The sequence below is a fragment of the Artemia franciscana genome, chromosome 19 (assembly GCF_032884065.1).
Source record: "Artemia franciscana chromosome 19, ASM3288406v1, whole genome shotgun sequence".
NCBI lineage: Eukaryota > Metazoa > Arthropoda > Branchiopoda > Anostraca > Artemiidae > Artemia > Artemia franciscana.
In genome coordinates, this window is record NC_088881.1 from 21998941 (window position 1) to 22018965 (window position 20025).

Below are 20025 nucleotides of genomic sequence, written 5' to 3' on the forward strand. Positions count from 1 at the left end.
AAAACTTCAATTGTACATCCGTTCTTTAAACAGACAGGAGGACAAATTCTATCTCGCTTTTGAGACCAGGTATAAAACTAATTTTTCTGGGAATTAAAACAATACATCCCTGGCTTATCTGTTGACACTGCCAGTGAAGGGAATAAAAACATTTGTTCTATTCTGTCTATTTGTTCAAACAGGGCCTGGATAGTAATTTAGATGTTTTTTTGGCTGCCCTTGCAAGCTTTTACTACATAGTAAAATGTTATTTAAAAACAAATTTAAAGGAATTTTTAAAAAGAGTCTAACACCCATTGAACATGACTTCAGCAAAACTTTAGTCCTTTTTGAGGAGTTTCAGGCTCTTTAAGAATTCTGCAAATTATTTTCATACTAACATCTAACTATAAAGAATAAGGAAAACAAAATTTATGCTGTGAACTATCCAAGACTACAAATTTACCCTAAAAACAAGCCTATAATGAGTTGTTGTGGTCCCCATGAATGATACAAAATGGAACTAGTCCCTATATTGGAAAGGAGCATGCAAAAGGCATCAAGTGCTGTGGTATTTTTTCCTGGCTGAATTGTATGGAAAAGAAGGCCTATAAATAAAATACTCCAGATGATTGTTAAGATTATTGTTTCTTTTTCTGGAAGAACAATGATTCATTGGAAAATTGCTCCAGGTCACAACCACACAAATATGAAAAAAAAAACATAGAATATATACTCTGTTTCTAATTTACTTTCTTATAAATAATACACTTAACTAATTCCTATCCTGTGATTGTTTACTGTTCCCTGTTCAAATAATATTAAAAAGTTTATTATATTTAAGTTCATTTATTTTTTACATTGATGAAGAAAAAACTAAAATAAATTAAAATTTTTCAATTAGCTTTTGAAGCAATTCCAGAGCAGCACTCTTTTTTTCCAAAGCTAAATCCTGCCGTAAAATCCGTTCCTTGTGACGCTTATTTGCATCTTCGTTCATTTGTAAGATTGCCTCTGCCACAGTAGGCTTTGAGGCTATTTTATTTTGTGGTAGAGAGCATTCGCTGTTAACTCTCCTCCTCTTATTATGCCTGAACGCTTGTTGAGAAGAGCATGGACTTTCTGTGTCAACAGGTGATTCAACAGAAAATTCACCAGGGGCAGGCGAGGGAACATTCTCTTCAGATGCTGTCACAGTGTCTTTTAAAACTACCCTTCCTGCCCCATCAACAACAGCAACTGGCTGTATTTCTGGTCTGTCTCCAACAAAGTCCTGCATTATTTTGTAGTATTCCCACTTTACATTCCCCTCACCGCTTGTCCCAGCTTTGTCTTTTTGAATTTTATATTGATTTTTTAAATTGTCATATTTATTCTTGCACTGTAGAGCTGTGAATGGATGCCCATTTTCATGCATTGTTCCCATCACCCCTTGCCAAAACTTGATATTGCTTGTAATTTTCTCCTCCTTCTCCCTTTCTTGACAGATTCCTATCAAGGCAATGGTACTGTGATGGTCCCATTTGAGCTTTGTCTTAGTTGTTGAAAACTCTAATGTCTCTTTCCCTAAAAAAAAAATAAAAAAATTATAAAGCAAGTTGATTATTGGTAGTCAGATGTAGTCTGTATATATATATAAAGCAGCTGTTACATACTATTGCATTGGGATGGATTATCCAATACATCCAATAACATGGCTGGTGGTTTGGAAAGAGTGACAGGTCTTGTAACAGAGATTTAGAAGTACAAATTGCTAGCCTTGTTAAGGATTGGACAGAAAGACAAAGTCTTTGGTTTCCAAAAACGAAATAACAACAATTTCCATTTTGCTTAATCTGAACTGTGTAGCATTCCACTATGCTTGGGCTTAATTCCCTGCTGTGCCTATACCATGCTTTGCTTACATAATGCTTGTACTGTTCTTATATGTCGCTTTATTTTACAGGTAGCCTGGGGCAATAAACATTATTCATCATAAATATTGCAAACTGTACAGCAGTTCTTTAAGTACAAAATTTAAAAACTAGTCAGGAGATTTGCCAAAGATTAACACCAATTTTTGAAACATACATTTACCTAAAAGATCTAAACAGTTAAGAATAGTTATGTTTTTCCTGCTACCTATAGCAAAATAAATTTTAAAATCATAAGTATGGATAATATTCCCTTGGAAAGTTTGAAATAAGCATGTATGCCACAAATTCATTTATAGACTTAAGAGATCATCTCCATTTAGCATTTTAAATAGCAACAAATACCACACTGCCTATCCATCACAAACTCCAAAAACAAGAAGAACAACAGTGTTTCCCACAGTCTTGAGAAATTCCCTTTTGTTCTTCTTGTTTTTGGTGTTGGTGATTTAGCATTTTCTACTTTATTGATTATGAAATCCGTCATAATTTTACTGTGTGATGTTATTGACAATGGCAATTCTAATTATGTACTTTTCATTTATATTGAACATCCATTTTCAAGAAAATTTTGTAGGTGGTTCAGAATTCATATAAATTTATATTGAAAATAAAATTTTACCATTAAGATTAATCTGAAGAATAATTGCCATTCTTGAATTAGATTCCTATGGGATGTGGTTTGCTTTTTACTTATTTGCAACTATTGTTGTAACGATGTCTGACTTGTCAAATGGCTTTATTCCTCAACAGTACAAAATTTAAAATACCTAAATACTGACTAGAAGTTTATTGTGTAACAACTCTGAATTTGAATCCTTAATATTCTGATATTTCTGTAGAACACACCTAAAAAATATGGCATGAGGGATATACATATGCACCTTTTATACATAGTAGAACCATCTTCTATTGATTGCACCAGTTAATCCTTCCTATATTTTCTTTAATTCCAGAACAATTTATTTTTGAACTATTAAAGTAATTACTCAGGTTAAGGATAGATTTACTGAATGATTATCAACTTTTTCCTTATGGGTTGTTGGTATTCTCCAACCCTTTATTAGAAACAGTTTAATAATTTCCAAAGTCTAGCGAAAGGATCCAGGATTGGTGTAATACCTGAGCTAGGAGATGCTGTCATACCAACATTGACTTCTTCAGTCTGTTCTTCAGATGAAGTATTATATGCACTTGAAAAAGGAAGAAGCCAAATGTCATAATTTAAATCTAGCAATTTTTCAATCTTCCAACGTTCCAGTCCACCTGAAAAAAAAGAAAAATTTAAAGGAGTAAATAAACCACCATGTATGCTTTGGAAACGTTTCCCAGTGTTACTATCAATTAGTTGATGCATCTGTTATTGAACCTAAATAATGTCTGGTCATAATTTGTCTGCAAATCCTTGGTGTGAGCTACTTTTTCATTTTCTCAGGGCATTATCAATCTCAATTTTACAAAGAGAACACAAGGGCTAAAATTGTATTAAAGACCCAGGAAGAGGGAATCCAAAAGGAACACTTGACAAGTTCCATCTTTTCTAGTCTAGGAAAACAAAATATTGTGTGAGTATAAAGAGCAACAAACATATACTGAAGTAATGAAATTAGTGAAGACTGACATAACTTGCAAAAATTCAATTTGAACTTTGACTTTTGTAGTTGAGAGTAAAATAATAATAACTCTGTTAAAACAAAAGAAAAATATATCTAGTTGCCTTTATGATGATTCAAATGCTACCTTATAACTTTGGTCTTTAAAAATTAGAAGCAGTACCAAATTACAAAGATACTGAAATTGAAATGCTGAACTATTTTTTTTAAGTATTATTTAAATGGTAAATTTGAAGTTCATGAAAGGCCTAGGCCTATTCATAAAGGCCTATTCAATAAGATCCTGGCCTACTATCTGCCTTCTTGATGAAATTTTCACCAAAAATTTGTCATCATAAATTCAAATTTTTTTTCTGTGTTTTAACAAGCAATTGAAAAGGAAAAAAATTAATATATACAATTTATAGAATACATATCAAACAATAAAAGTTGCATTTTATGAACCAGAAGACAAAAACTTTTGGTTAATATAAAAATGAAATTAAAACAATGAAAGGATGAATCAATATAAGATAATTGGTATTGCCAAAAATAGGTCCTTCTACATAAGTCAATAAACTAAAATTCTAAGCAATTGATCATAGATTATTGTAATAATAACCATAATGATACATAGCTTAGATTTTTAGATATGCATTGATGTATACAACTTTTCTCAATTCCTATTTGGTAGCAATACACAAGGGTTTGAGTTTTCCAAAAATAGGTCCTTCTAGGTAACTCAATAAATTAAAAATTCTAAGCATTTGGTCATAGATAATTTTAATAATAACTATATTGATGCATAGCTTAGATTTTTAAATATGCATCGATGTATACAGTTCTTCCCAATTGGTAGCAATACATAAGGGTTTGAGTTTTACATATTTTGCTCAATTGCATACTGGTATTGACCCTACTTTCTAATATAGCAAGAAGCTCCTCCCCTAGAACTTAGACCCTACTTTCTAATATAGCAAGAAGCTCCTCCCCTAGAACTTAATTGCTTCATTTGATTACTTAAAAAAACGACTTTTTTGCATACTGACCAATGGTCAGCATTGCAAAGCAAGTTATTGCCTGATTCAATGCCTTCAACTAGTAGTGTAATATATGGCTGGAGCTTAATCATTTGATGCTTCCTAAGTTGTTCCTCTAAATTTCTCCAGATAGACTACCCATCATAGCTAAGTATACTCTGGTTGAGCTTATAGTCATACCATTGATGCTATTCCCAACCAAACTAAAAAACAATGTGAGTGCAGTAATAAGATTCCTGCCTTCTTGGTGAAATTTTCACTGAAAAATTTGTCATCATAAATTCAAAACTGGTTCTCTGTTTTGACAAGCAATTGAAAAAAAAAAATGGTGAATAGATGTGATCTATAGAATAAATATCAAATAATAAAAGTTGTATTGTATAAATCAGAAGACAAACAACTTTTGGTTAATATGTGAATAAAACCAAAATACTGAAAGAATATATAGGTTACATCAAAATAAGATAAATGGCATTTCCAAAAATAGGTCCTTCTAGGTAAGTCAACAAACTAAGAGTTCATTGTATACTTGTATATATTCACTGTATGCTTGTGTACTATTCAGAACACACTCAATAAGTGAAGTTAGGTACTTTAGTGAAACAAACTATGATGCAAATATCTAGTTTTAAAGCCAAAAAAGAACTCAATTTGGTTTGCAATGCATATTGATAGAAGATAGTGTCTGAACATGTATATCCTGGCATCATTTACAATCAAACTTAGTAGAGTATATGTGGTGGGTGGCAGTAAAGGCAGAAGGAAGACCTCTTTTTAACACAATTCTTAACAACATTTCTGCATTCTGGGTATATAATTCTAAGTTGTAATTTTACAATTTTCCTAATAAAGTATTACATTTGCATCATATTTTATTTTATTTCATTAGCTTTATCAAAAGTTTGGGCTATATATTTGCACATTAGGGGAAGGGGGTGCATTATATCAAATACCTAACCACCTCTATATATAAAATATTTAATTTAAATGTAACTGCATTATAGTTTGTTTCACAAAATAACCTAACTTTACTTATTGAGTTTGTTCTGAATGACACACAAGTACTTAATAACCATATTGATGCATTGCTTAGATTTTTTGTTATGCATTGATGTATACAATTCTTCTCAATTCCTATTTTGATAGTAATACATGAGGGTTTGAGTTTTACATTATTTTGCGTAATTGCATACTAGTTTTGACCCTATTTTCTAATGTAGCAAGAAGTTCCCCCACTATAACTTAATTGTTTCACTTACTTAGGCCTATTTAAAAGAACAAATTGTATGCTGACCAATGGTCAGCATTGCATAGCAAGTGATATCCTGATTCAATGTCTTTAGCTGGGAGTGCAATATATGGCTGGGGCTAAAACCACTTGATTCTTCTTAAGTTTTTCTTCTAAATTTCTCCAGGAAGGCTACTCATTATAGCTAGGTGTAATTTGGCTAAGCTTACAGTCACACCATTGACCCTTGTCCCACCCAAAATAACAGCAACACCAGGCCTTAAACTCCTAAGCTCAGGCTTCTAAGCCTGGAGTAGCCTACTAAAAACTTTGCTAGGAGGGCTCAAATGTATCTATAAATTAATATTAAAAAGTTGTTATAGACTACCAATAAACTGCAAAGTTTTTTGAAGCACTTCAATGAATTACAGGATTAAATCAAGGCTAGCTTAAGTAATTATCATTGAATGTTTTAAATCAGCTTCCAAAGTAACACAGTGTTTCTTTCTGTCAAGTGGGATTGAACTAAGCTTTCTTTGAACTATATAATTTTTGGTAAAATTCTACTTAATTGACTTCTTGCTATCTCAGATAGGGTAGAGGTTAGGAAAATAAGACTTTCAGGGGATGGGTCTACAGGCTAAAGTATGTCCTGGGAAGGTATTTTAAAGTACCCAACTCCACTCCTTCTCCCTCTAGAGGGCCCAGAAATTGGCCTACATGACAGGTCTACACCTATTGCAATTTTGACAAAACAACATTTTACCTAGATTTTCAGTTACTAGTTGCTTTTTCTATGCCTTTTGTTTTTGAAAATGCAATTCCTGTTATTTGAGTAGAATTTTAAGCCATATCAATATTTTTTCTAAATTTAGAAAATGTATTTGCATATCTTTAAACCTTTTAAAAGGGAATTGACCAATGTTATGAAGCTGAAAACAATTTTGTTGTGCTTTAATTAAGCAGAATATCTATTTTGCAAGGTTTCACTTTTATAACATACATATTTGTAAAGGTCATCAAAGGTCAGGGCCCTCTAGAGTGAGAAGGGGTGGAGGTAGTTGTTTCAAATATCTTCCTGGGACATACTTTAGTCTGTAGATTCATCCCTGAAAGTTTCATTTTCCTAACCTAAACTCTTTCTGAGATAGCAAGAAGTCAATTAACTAGAATTTTACCTAATTTTTTCAGGACAATTAGGCCTATTACTCACTCTAGGCTATGCCATCTCTACAAAACAATTTACCACTGACTTTGGATAGGCTAGCAACTGTCCAAGGTTTACAGGAATTTAATAAGAAGCTTCCTAGAGCAAGGCCTGAAGAATTCATCCCAACAAACTATTCAACCAAGCTTCTCTAGATATGCCCAGCAGATCACATTAATGCTTGAACTTTACCAATGAATTTTTTATTAAAAATCATTTTCAGGTCAAAATAAGATTTTTACCATCACCCACTGTTGCCAGATTGTCAACGCAGAAAAACGCCCAGGGGTTTTCAAAACAAGCCCGAACAAGCCCCAGAAAATTTCAAAACAAGCCCGAACAAGCCCCGGAAAATTTTACCGAAATAATCCACTTTTGAGATTCCGCTTTATAAGGCCTTTTTTCGCGTCAACCAAAGAGACTGTTTGAGCTCAACCACTCGGTGTGGTTGAGCTCAACCGCTGTTTTTGCGTGAAACAGTGACAAACCAGGTTGTCATGAAAAGTGATTTTGCGTGAAACAATTGACTGGTTGAACTCTAATTTAACCAGAACTGTCATTGTTTTTAACCGTAGGGTTCTGCCATTCATAATTGTTGGTTGACCTTTTCAGGCGTAGATTTCGAAAAGAAGAATTCGTAGGCTATAAATAAGTCTATATAAAATAAGAATTATAAGCTGACAAATAGAATTCTAGCCACGCAAAAGTAAGGTTTAATTTTGTTTTTTTCGTATTAGGGCTATTTGGATAAATGTTGGGTTATATCCTGCAATTTGATTCACATAGGCCTTAAGACAGGAAGTCAAGAGTTTGAATATGCTTTTGAAAACTTATGTAGATACTTGGAAATCTTTGTTTCGTCCTTTTGATGCCCTAGGCCTGACCTTAGCTTGGTAATTTGGCTTCAGAGATAAAACCTTGATGAAGCAAGACCCTAGTGGTTATAAAGCATTGTTAATCCAATTACTATTCTTACTAGATGCTTCAAGATGTGTTGCATCTTTGTCAGAACTCTTTACATTTCAGCCTTACCCTATAGGGCCATGGATAAATTTTCAGGTCAAACTCTAGTTTGGCTACTGTTTGCTATCTTAGAAATGGGTTAAGTCAGGAAAATAGAACTTTCAGTAATGAATCCAAAGCAAAAAATACGCAAAATTCTAGTTTAGCTAATTTTCATTATCTTGGAAAGGGAATAGGTTACAAGAATGAAACTCAGTAATTAATCCAGGGTCAAAAACACTCTGGGAAGGTACTGCCAGGCTTCTATGTCAACCCTTTTCTGATTTCTAAGTCTTAGATAATTGCTTACTCAAAAGATCTATACCTATACTATTGAAATTTTGACAAAACAAGATTTACCTTAATTTTTAATTATCAGTTTCTTTTACTCTGGCTTTAGCTCTTAAAATGCAATTCCTTTTATTTGAGTAGCATTTTAAGCCATATCAATATTTTTTTTCAAAATTTAGGAAATGTCTGCATATCTTAGAACCTTATAAAGTGGATTGAGGAAAGCTGTGAAACACAAGTCTTAGAAGTATCTTATATCAAAATACACCTGATACAGTTTAATTTTTTAGAGATGACACAGAATAGCATTAAAGCTGAGTATTTGCTTTGCAAGAAATGTGTCCCTTCTGTTGTAAAGCATTTTGGATAGACACTAATCTAACCATGGGCGTATTGCTGTTGCAAATGGTTTTGCTTAAAATGGTTTGGAAAACAAATAGCAAATGTAAATTTGCTTTTTTATCATTATTTAAGACTAGAATATCACAAAGCTATGCAATCACATTGCTTGTTGTATCTTAAGTAAATACAATCCCTGATGGAGCTTTGTTGATACCTGTCTTAAAATTAATTTGTCTAAATAAAATATATTGTTTATGGGACAGTAGAGAAAATGGCAACAACCATGAATTGAGTTTTTTTCAATATTTCTTTTTTCAAATAATAGTTCTCTGGTCACATTTGTGTTCCTTGCTAAGTTGTTGGCACTCTAGTTTGGGAATCCTTTGTCCAAGGGGTACAGGTTTAATTCCTGGCATTGCTAGTGTATTTGGTTTTTACCAGCTAAGTATTCACCATGCTAGTTTGCATCTTAAGTAAAGCAATCCCTACTGGAGCTTTGTTGACACCTGCCTTACAATAACTTGTCTAAGTAAAATACAATGTGTATTGAAGATTAGTGAAAATGGCTGTAAATCCATCTTGGTTTTTTTTCAATTTTTTTTTTTTTAATAGTTGTTCTACTCTGGTCATAATAATGTTCTTGGCTAAGTGGAAAGCACTCTTAGTAAGAAATCCTTTGTCCATGGGGTACAGGTTTGATTCCTAGTATTGCCTGTTTATTTGTTTTAAATGGGGGTCAGTGATGTTAGACAGATCTAAACCAGCTCTAAATAGGCAAATGGAGAAATATGCAAAAGGTAAGCAGGGAGGGTGTACAAAAGCACAAGATTTCTGGCCCCCAGCCCTTAATTGCAATTCTTGGCCAAAGGGTCACAAAGTGGAAATTAGCACTGCCAGTTTAGACCTTGATGTGTCAGTGCTGCCATACTTACTTACTTGCATATTGGTGTTGAGTTTGCCCACATTTTATCTTCATTACTATCTAAAATCATTTAGACATTCAGCAAACTGTCTCAAAGCACAATTAGTATTGAATAGTTTTTGGGCCTTACTGACTTTCCCTTTATAGCAAAGGTTTATTGTTGTGTATAATGTAGATATTTTAAAGTAATCAATCATTAAGAATTCCCTTTTAGTTTTATCAAGTTTTTGAGTAATAAACCTTTTTAATTACCTTAAAATATTTATTCAGGTCCTTTACTATTGGCTGTCCTTTATATTACAATAATGATTGAAATATATTTTGGTAACTAAAAATTTGGATAATCCAACCTATTTTACCATCTTAAGGTTGTTTACAAAGGTGTATGAAATATTTAAGTACTGACTTAGCTACAGAAAACTTCTAGATATAATAAAATGTAAGCAAGGTGGCTCTTACTTTGACCATATCTATGGAAGCACTAATGAGAGAGTGGGTCATTTGATGCATTTGTAGGATTGAGTGAGATGAGAAATGAAGTGTAGGTTTGATGAGAGATGGCTGGTGAATGTGATGAGGGATGAATGTTTTGCAAGATTTTAAAATTTTGGACAATTTCTCATGTTGACAGTAGAGTGCAGAAGTAAAATTTTGTAATTTTTTTTTCTTTGTTTCTGTTATGTTAGACAATGTTAAATATTCTAAAGTGAAGTTTCTTTTTTGTTTGGAATTGTGATGGCCCTAGGGCTTTAGTGCAATACAAATTACTAATGTTTATTCACTTTCTTTAAACAAACACAAGGTCTATGTCTCCTAGCTTTAACAAACTCAATTGTAATCTTAAGACCATGGATTTCAAAGTAGGTCAAATGAACTTCTGGTAAAAATGAGCAATTTATGAAACATCTAGATTAAAAAAAAGTCTTTTAGACAACAAAGAAGACAATTGAATAAAGAAAAGTACCTTATATCATAATTGTTGTGCACCCTTAAGATAGAAATGAACAAAGCTTCAATTAAGATTCTGTTTTGTTTAAACAGAAAGAAGGGACAAACCTCCAAGCTTTGACAAATACAATCTCACTTTGTGGCTCCTATCTTTTCAAAGGGGACTTTCTTTGGATTTTTTCTATCCAACTAAAACTGAAAAGGACAGCATGATATACAAGTGACCTTCCAATTACCCTACATAGCAAGAGAAAATCATTAAGTTAGGCTATGCTTTATCTCAATCCCCCTCCCAATGTGCAGAAATATGGCTCAAATTTCATATTTTCAATGCATTTAACCTCCTGTCACCTGTTTTTCTAGTTATTGTTTGTCACATTTGTTTAATTTACAGCTACATGGGATGAAGTTAGAGAGACAGATTGACAAAACAAATGGAAAATAGGAAATTTCAACAATACATTTTTATATTGGGAGGATTGAGGGGTAAAGTAGAGCAAAGTTGAATGTAAAATGTGTTACCAGCTATTATTCTAAAAATTAAGAAGCATCAATTTTTTTTTTATTATGTTTCTTTCTCTTCAGGTCCTTCTCTAGGGCTTTAACAAATCAAACATTCTATGCCCAGAAAAATTAGCAACAAGGTATAGTCTATATACAAAGGCTTATGTTATTTAACTATGAATATGGAATTTATATGGCAATCAGGAACTGGATACAGGCTAAAGCAAGTAAAAAAGAAAGAAAAAACTTCCCTAGTTAGCTCAGGAGACTTCTAATAGATTACTGTTCAGATAATTGCCTATGATACATAATTTAAATATTTACCCCTGTACAGTAGGGCATTAAAACAATCTATCACAATGTCAGATACAGTATATTTAGATATGATGCTGATTTACAAATTCCAGGATTCTTTGTTGTAGTTTTCATAATTTTGTTGATAAAGTTTTATATATTCATCATATATCATTATATCATTAACATTAGCCAAACTAATCTTCTCAATAAAACTTGAATGTGGTGGCTATAATGCACAAGTACTGCAAAAATCTTACAACACATTATGTGTTATGGTAACTGTTCAGTGAGAAAAAAAAATATTTTCCTAGTTTAGCTTAATTTGTTATATTTTTGTGCTTATCAGAAATATTTTGTTAATTTTAGGCAGCTGTCCCCCCTCAAAAAATTCTTAAACATTTGCTGGTTTATACTTAACTAGTATTCTACTGAAAACAAAAATTAATATATATTTTGTATTGAAGAAATATAAAGCCCTTTGGATTTTTTTTATTCAGATTAAGCAGTTTGCTATTTTCTTTTGTTAGGCTAAGCCTGTAATAGTGCTTTATTGTGAAGAGTCAAAATTTGTAGGGATTGCAAAGGCTAGCCTGAACAATATGTTATTACAAATTATTAGGTTAAACTTCTGTTTGGTAAAATTCTAGTTTAGATAAATTTGTATTATCTTGAAAAAGGTTTAGGTTAGGAAAATGAAACTTTTAGGGATGGGTCTAGAGACTAAACTATATCATGGAAAAGTATTTTGGAGCATCTAACTCTACTCTTTCTCTCTCTTAAAAATGTTTGCCTTAAATTACCTTAAATCACATTGTCTAATGAAATAAGGATTAAATCCTGTAGAATTGCTGGTTAGTGATGATGACAGTTGGAAATCTCAATATTTGGTCCACACCCTTAAAAATGCTTGTGTTATAAAAGTGAAACCCTTGCAAAATAAATCTTCTACTTAAATGACAAGAAAAAAGCATTTTTAGTGTCATAACTTTGCTCAATTTCAATTTATGAAGTTTCCAAGATTTGGAAACTTTCAGGATATACATTTCCCTATATTTAAATACAAAACACTGATATGGCTTAAAATTCTACTCAAATAACAAGAATTGCATTTTCAGAGCTAAAACCAGAGAAACAGAAACTGCTTGCTGAAAATTAAGGTAAGATGTTGTTTTACCAAAATTTTAATAGTTACAGACCAGTCCAGTACGCAAAATTCCCAGATTTAAAAACAGAAGAGGGTTATCACATAAGCTTAGCAATAGCTTCTCAGAGTATGTTTTTAGCTATGGATTAATCACTGAAAGTTTCATTCACCTAACATAACCCATTCAAAGATAGCAAAAAGTAGCTAAACTGGAATTTGACTGGAAACTTAATCTATAGCCTGGTAGGCTAGTAGAATTCCAAATCAAAACAAAAAGAAGTCAAACTAGAATTTTATCCTCTGTTTAGGGTAGCTCAACAAAGCTAAAGTCTTATCATTTAGGACTTTTAGATAATTTTGCTTTTACAGTATGAATACAACATTTTCCAATATATTACCTGAACAATTTAACCAAAGATTCCACTAATTCAGACCCTTCCTATCTCTTCAAATATACCAGAGAGTATGCTAGATCATTTTTCAATTCTCTCTGACCTCAAACTAATGTGAAATATGTCAAATCCGGAGGAAATTAAGCCAGTTCTAAATCATTTAATTATAATAGAATGACACTCTTAACACTATACGGATGTTTTATGTTTGAAATTTTTTGCCCAAACCGACAAGTAAAAAGAGTGTTTTCGCGAACCAGTTTTGTTTGAGCTCAACCATATGTAATTTTTTTCCGTTTTTGCGTTAAACATACAAGCTGGTTAAACCAAAGCTGTCATTGGTTAAACCAGCTGGTTGACGCGAAAAAAGGCCTATAGTGAGCGCGTACGAAAGCTTGTTTCACGAAGAATGCTATATCTAGATGCAGAATTAATACTGAGTTTTCAGTCCAAAGCTATTCTCATCGTTTTTTCTTTAAACTTCTGGAAGAGTCTCAATTTTGTTGATCTCCCCTCAACATTTGCAGGGAAGAAGAACAAACCTACCCGGCAGGCGGGAATACTTGACATTTTTTTCTGCTTTTGAGTTTGAAATATAAAAGAAATACCTTAAGCTGTATGGCAGCCCATAGCTCTGGCCTCTCCTAATATCGAATTAATCTTTCGTTTCTTTTTTAAGCTGTATCGCAGCTAAATATTTTGAACTCATGTTTTTTTTCTGACACTAAGCTTTTGCATTGACAAACTTATGGTGCGAAAGTAAAACTGTTTACTTGGAAACGAATTCGTCCATAGAATTTTCAAACTCGAGACTTTTGGAATCAAAGATTATGTGTTCAGACCTAGGATCAAAGTTTGACCATTTAATTGTGACTGCTGCTATTTTAGATGAAAGCTAGATAAAAAAGACAAAGGGGCCATTTCCCAGCCGAGCCCTCGAGGTGAATCCTAATATGTTATTATTCCTTACAGTTTCAGTTTTCCCTCCGAATTTACACCTTTCAACAGAGTTGCCGCCTCTCCATGCCCTTCCGAAAGCTATAGCCATATACAAATAAAGCCACTTCCCCATGCCCTACTGCCCTAATAAGTGATATTTTTTTTAATTTGTCCCTAAATATTATGTTTTCTTTATGTTTATCTCTTTAGAAACCTATTTTGAAGCAAGATTATTTAACCTAAAAATTACCTTCAGCTACGTGGCAGCTATATATTTTGAACTTTTATGATTATTTCGGATGTTAAGACTTTTAACTGAAAACCTTTTTTTTTCTCGTCACCTAGTTTTAATGGACGCGGTTCTCAGCTATTTCTTAATGTATTGACTTCGTAATACAACAAAAAAATTTCACAAGTAACAGAAAACACAATGAGATCTCTTCAATAAGCAAAATAATTTTTGTGAACAAAACAGAATTTTTGCCAAACTATCACGACAAGAAATACACAGGCTGAATTACTTCTTTGGATAGAATGTTAAAATGCAAAAAAAAATAACTGAAGCTTGAAATTTTGTAATACAAAGGAAAAAAGCTTCAAGAGAATAAACGCAATGATTGAAAACTCTCAATACTTTTGGTACATTTTCTTAGTACCTCAAGTAAGAAAAATTAAAAATAATTTTTGAGAAATGAGATACTATGTACAGCTTTTGACAAAAAAAAATGCTACAACAGCTGAAATACCAATATATTGAACGAACACGAGGAACTTTTGATTTAAAAAAGCTAACTGCAAGCTAAAATTTCAGCGTCATCACCTTAGGAAAATATGCATATCAAAGGTTGATTATCTTGTAATACAGCATTTTGGTTTTTAAAGGCAGCTTATCAATCGATTTCTTTTACCAATCAGGCTTCAACCCGAAGATTCCTAGTTTTGGCTCCACTGAAGGGGCTCATTTTTATATTAATTTCACAGAATCTGAAGAATTCCAACAATCGTTTTTCTTTTTTTTTTTAAACCGATGGTTTCTTATTCAATTCCTATTCGTACCTTGAGGTGCAAATTGAAAAAAAAACTCTTATTAAAAAATAATTTCGTATCTTATTTTCAACATTATTTGCTAGAATAAACAGGAAAACGTAGAATATTAAGCTTTTTCGTTGGATTTTCAATTTTTTTTTTGGAAAGTCAGCAGAGTGTAAAATATAAAATTCTTTCATTGGAATTCCAAACTAATTGGTTGGACTTTGAAAAATTGGGTATTGAAAAGTCAAGATAACATGAAATATCAAACTTGTCGCTGGACTTTAAACGTTTTTTGTTGGAAAGTTAAACAAATCGTTGAAGATCACATTCACTTTTTCGATTTTACACCTTTGCTGAAAATTCAATTATAATTTTTTTTTTAAGCAATTGAAAGTTCAACGCATTTTCTTGTTGGAAATCCATTTCTTTTTTTTAAGTGTATATCTACAACTCAAGAAGTTAGAAAATAACACCAAGAGAAAAACAGCATCAGATGAAAAGAAAACGAATAAAGAGCCAGTTCTGCAATTCTATAGTAAAACCAGTATGTCATCAAGATCATTGTTAAAATTCATATCTGTGGTTGCAGTGGAACCCCCAAGCCTATAGATTTCACTGTTGAACTGCAACACTTTTTTAGTAGACTCAAACTGGGAACAGCAAATACCACATACTGACAGCCACAACCGAAAAACTACTATTGAGTTCAGCATAGGCAACAACATTCGATTCCGAAGTTTGTTCTTCACAATATCCATCATAGAAAATGACATCTCAACTACAGCATTGCTTATTGGCAGGCTGAGGAGGGTCAGTGCCCACCTCGCTAAGTCACGACATGGAGGAACACCAGCTGGATCAAGATGGAGCAGGACCTTGACCCAGAATTCACAAGAGTCACTTGGAATTTCTCCGCCACAAGCTGATGCCCAGTCAACTACCAAGAGTCTTCTCCACTGACTCTCTAACTCACTAATATTCAGCACTGGAATAACATCCTAAGGCAAATCACTAAATCGAGGACGCAACTGCGACAAACCAATGGTCGGAGAAAGCACTTTCAGTTTCAGCAGAGAATCAAGAGCTGGGGGCAAGCGCTTTAAAACTGCTCTAGCTGCTGTCTTGAGAAATTTGAGGCAACACAGCTTTACTTCTTCCTTTTGATGACTAGTCAGCTTAGATCTTTCAAGCTCCAAATTGAACTCGTATCCGTAGTCAACCTGGGCTGTAGGAAGGTAATAAATTTCGAAGTCCATATTCACTGTTAATGACACTGCAGACGTGTGCAATATTCTCTGCAGAAGACTTGATACAAACTCTTTTAGCTCTTGAAATAAACGAAAGTGATCTGCGTTAGTGTGTTGGAAAAGGAGGTTAATTCTCTGAAATTCGGCCAATAATGGCTTCAAGAAAACAATATATGCCTTATTTCGTTCATCGAGGTACATATCATGGAGCATTCGGGCAGTGTAGCAACGTTCCTTTTCCTTCGCTAATCGAAAGTGCGCTGACAGCTCAGAATACTGCTCGAGTATGCGAACGACTGCTCTATATCGAGACAGCCAACGGGTATTGGAAGGAGCAATCATTTTCAACGGGGTATTCCCATCGTTTATGAGCTGGAACATTTGCTGATATGCCTCTCTTCGTAAAGGACTAACGTTAAACCACTTGTAAGTCTCTGAGAGCATGAACTCCAAATTGCTTGGAAGCTCTCCAACAGCCTCGGAAGCACACAAATGTAGGGAGTGACATACACATTTGAAGAGTTGGAGTTGAGGCAACCCGTCATCTCGTAATAACGTGAACAGCGAATGGTTCCCACCACACATGTTGTTTGCTCCATCTGTCCCAATACCTATCAGATTTTTTAGGGGAATTCCACATAAAGCTAAGAAGTCTTTCAGTTCTTGATGTAAAATCACAGAAGTGGTCGAAGGTACTTCAACCATGCCCAAAGTAGCACAAAGAACTTCCTTCATCTTGGGGCTATAGTATCTCACACAAATACACATGAATTTCATGGTGGCAACGTCGGTCGATTCGTCCAGAATAAGGGAATATCTGCTGTCACCAACATCAGCAACAATCTCTTGGAGACTTTCTGGTCCAAGAACATTCTTGATAAGGGCTGAACATTTTGTTCTCTTCAATTTCGTTGCCTCGGAAACTGGTCCAGGAAAAGCACTCTTGATAATGGTGGATAGGTGGTCAATAGTCATAATCGATGAATGACTCGCGACATGTGCTGCCAAAATCAGTTCTGCTTTTCGTGCTTTGACATCGAGCTGAGTAATTCCTAAGAAAAGAATGGGGTTTTAATTCGGCAGGTTAATCTGCAAAGTGTCAAATAATTCCTGCACTGCTTTCAACAGTTACTCCCTTTTAAAAGTGAGAAATAATTTGGAAGAAGACTAAACTGACTTTTTGTGCAAGCTTTGGATAAGCATCTAACGCAAGGGTAAAGACGCCCTACAGGCTGAGGTTGAGGAAAGCCTCATATTCTCAGGTATCGACTTTGATTAAAAAGCTTTGAGATTGTAACATCCAGTTTGTGATATTTTTTTTTTACTTCAATCGTTTGAGCTGACAAACCACAGTCTAGGCTACTAGTTCTGCATGTAATGAGGTCCTGAATATGTAATGAAGATTGAGGCTATATGGATCTTTTCGGCCTTCTGGCCTTTGCCTCCTTACACTCTACATTCACATTCAAAATGAATGTGACATTCAAAATGACCTAGGACAAAAGTAGAACTGCAAGGTATTCGTTTGTAACATTTTGAGTGTTCCATGCTTGGGGGTTATGAAGTTCATCTCAATCTATTTCAAACACAATTTCAAGAAAAAAGTATTTGGAGTCTTACCTTTATCCATGTTTTGTAGATGAAACCTTTCTATTAAATAATTGTAACTAGTAATCTGCTGCAGTACATATTTCCATGTGATTCATATTACTTATTTTCTTCTTCTTCTTTAGTGAATCGTAGGGTAAACTTTTCCTTAAATCCGTTCCTTTTCTTTCCTCGAATGTTTTGTAAAAGAATGAACTTGAACTTGAAAAAAAAATGTTAAAAACAAAATAAGAAATATTATTTTTTGGAGTAGAAAAAAGCCCAAAACAAGCCAAATTAGAAAATAATAAGCCCAGTTTTCCGCCCCAAGCCGCAAAAAAAAAACGCCCGCCCCAGCCCAGAGAAATAAGCAACCGGGGCTTGAAACAAGCCAATCTGGCAACAGTGCCATCACTGATTCTTTGAACAATTGCAGTTCCATTCTCTTCCCTGCATAAAGGCTCATAGTCTTCAAACTTTTGTGTGTTAGCCATCATAAAAGTTTTATATATTATTGTAATGATAATAATGATGTTAAGTTACTTAACTAAAGATGCTCGTTAACTATCTTTAGTAAAAGTTACTGAAAAAGTTACTTTGAAGTAACTTTTCTGTCGTTCCAGCTGCTAAGTAGCGTCAGCTGGAACGGAAAAAGTTACTTTTAGTAACTTTTCCGTAACTTTTAGTTACTTTTTGTCTCAGCTGGAACGCCCTCTAAATATATCAATCACAGCACTGAGGTAGGTCCCTTAAATCAACACCTAGGGTAACACAAGACCAGAGAAAATGCCAAAAAACAAAGAAAAACAGCTTTATCTCACAGTTTAATACATATATATCCAGGGTTCAAAATTATGGGTGTGTTCCAGCTGATGGTTTTTCAGTAACTGCGTGGTAACTGCCCATTTCTAACTGCAGTAGAGCCAGTGGGAACAGCACAGTAAGCTGACTAGCAGTAGCATCATTTTCGAATTAAATACACGTGTTTAAATTTAAGGGAGAGTTTAATGCTGATTAGAATAATTTTTTTATTCCTTCAGTTTCATAGCATTTAGAGAGGTTCTAAGCCAACCATGGGCATTTGGCTGTCACAAATGATTTTGCTCAAATGAGCTGGTGAAAAATAAATAGATCATATACTTTTTCTCTTTTTTTTATTATTTGAAGACTAGAATATCACATAACTAAGCATTCAAATAGCTTGATTGTATCTTAAGCATATACAATCCCTGATGGAGTTTTGTTGATACCTGTCTTAAATTGATTTGTCTAAATAAAATGGGCCTATAGCATTTACAGGATAGTAGTGGGACAACTATAGCAAGTTTTTTTTCAATATTCTACTTTTTTTAAAATAATTATTATTCTCTGGTCAAATTTGTGTTCCTTGCTAAGCGGTAGGCACTCTGGACTGGAATGCTTTGTCCAAGGGGTACAGGTTTAATTCCTGGCATTGTCAGTTTATTTTGTTTTGGATAGGGGTTGGTGATATGACTAACCTCAGCTAGAATTGGCCTAACTTTAAATGAGTACAGATGGAAATCTAGGGACAGTAAGAAGGAAGGGCATGCAAGAGCATAGACTGACTGGTCCCTAGCTTCCTATTGCACTACCTGGCTAAAGGACCACCAGGTCCTTTACTGGCCTACTGAGTTAGCCATAGAAACTTTCTTTCAAATCCATTAAATATAAGTAAAAATGAAGAATACCAGCATGATGATTTTTCTATTTCCCTGAAATGTGGATGTATGGACAAGAGTGTGGGTCATGAGAGATAGCTTGTGAATGTAATTGGGGTGAATGTTCTGCAAGATTTAAGAAGTTTATGACTGTTGTTCAGGTTGGCAACTGAACACAGAAGTATAATTTTGTTATTTGTTTTTCTTTGTGACTATCATGCTTATTTAATGTCCAGTATTTTAAAGTTAATCTTCTTTAATTTGTCTTTAATTGCCATGGCCCTAGGGCTTAAATACAATAAAACCTATTTGTATCCATTGATTTTCTTTAAATAGATAGTAGCTCTATGTTTCCTAGCTTCAGTAAATTTAAATGTAATTGTGAGACCAGGGATTACAAAGTAGGTGAAAACTTGCAAATGAGCCTCTGGTATCAATAAAAATTTGTAAGAAATGGATATCAATTTAAAGATTAAAAAAATTGTTAGAAAACAAAGAAGACAAATGAATAAACAAAAGTAACCCCTTTACAACAATTTAATGAATTGTCACAAATATATATAGGTCACCCTTAAGATTGAAATGAACAAGGCTTCAATTATGAATCCATTTTCCTTTAAACAGACTGAAGGGGCAAACCTCCAAGCTTTGACAAATTCAATCTCACTTTTGGGCATTCTCACCTTTCCTTTTCAAAGGAAACTTTCTTTGGATGTTTCCCCCCCAACTAAAAACAACAC

At 33.6% G+C, this 20025-nt stretch overlaps 1 protein-coding gene and 1 long non-coding RNA gene across 4 annotated transcripts in view; both read right to left on the minus strand.

Moving 5' to 3' along the window:
• LOC136039424 (uncharacterized) overlaps positions 1-20025 on the minus strand; it is a 64163-nt gene that overhangs the window by 40125 nt on the left and 4013 nt on the right. The window lies entirely within an intron of this gene.
• On the minus strand, positions 816-18343 carry LOC136039422 (uncharacterized). 2 transcript variants are annotated; one of them, XM_065723159.1, is made up of 3 exons: positions 18016-18343; positions 3015-3158; positions 816-1545 (listed from the first exon to the last, which is right to left on the minus strand). In XM_065723159.1, exons 1-3 carry the CDS (start codon positions 18101-18103, stop codon positions 866-868), a joined length of 912 nt encoding a protein of 303 aa, XP_065579231.1. In that variant the 5' UTR covers positions 18104-18343; the 3' UTR covers positions 816-865. The 2 variants fall into 2 exon arrangements, with proteins under 2 accessions (XP_065579231.1, XP_065579229.1); XM_065723157.1 differs by lacking the exon at positions 18016-18343 and having other exon boundaries at positions 3015-7201.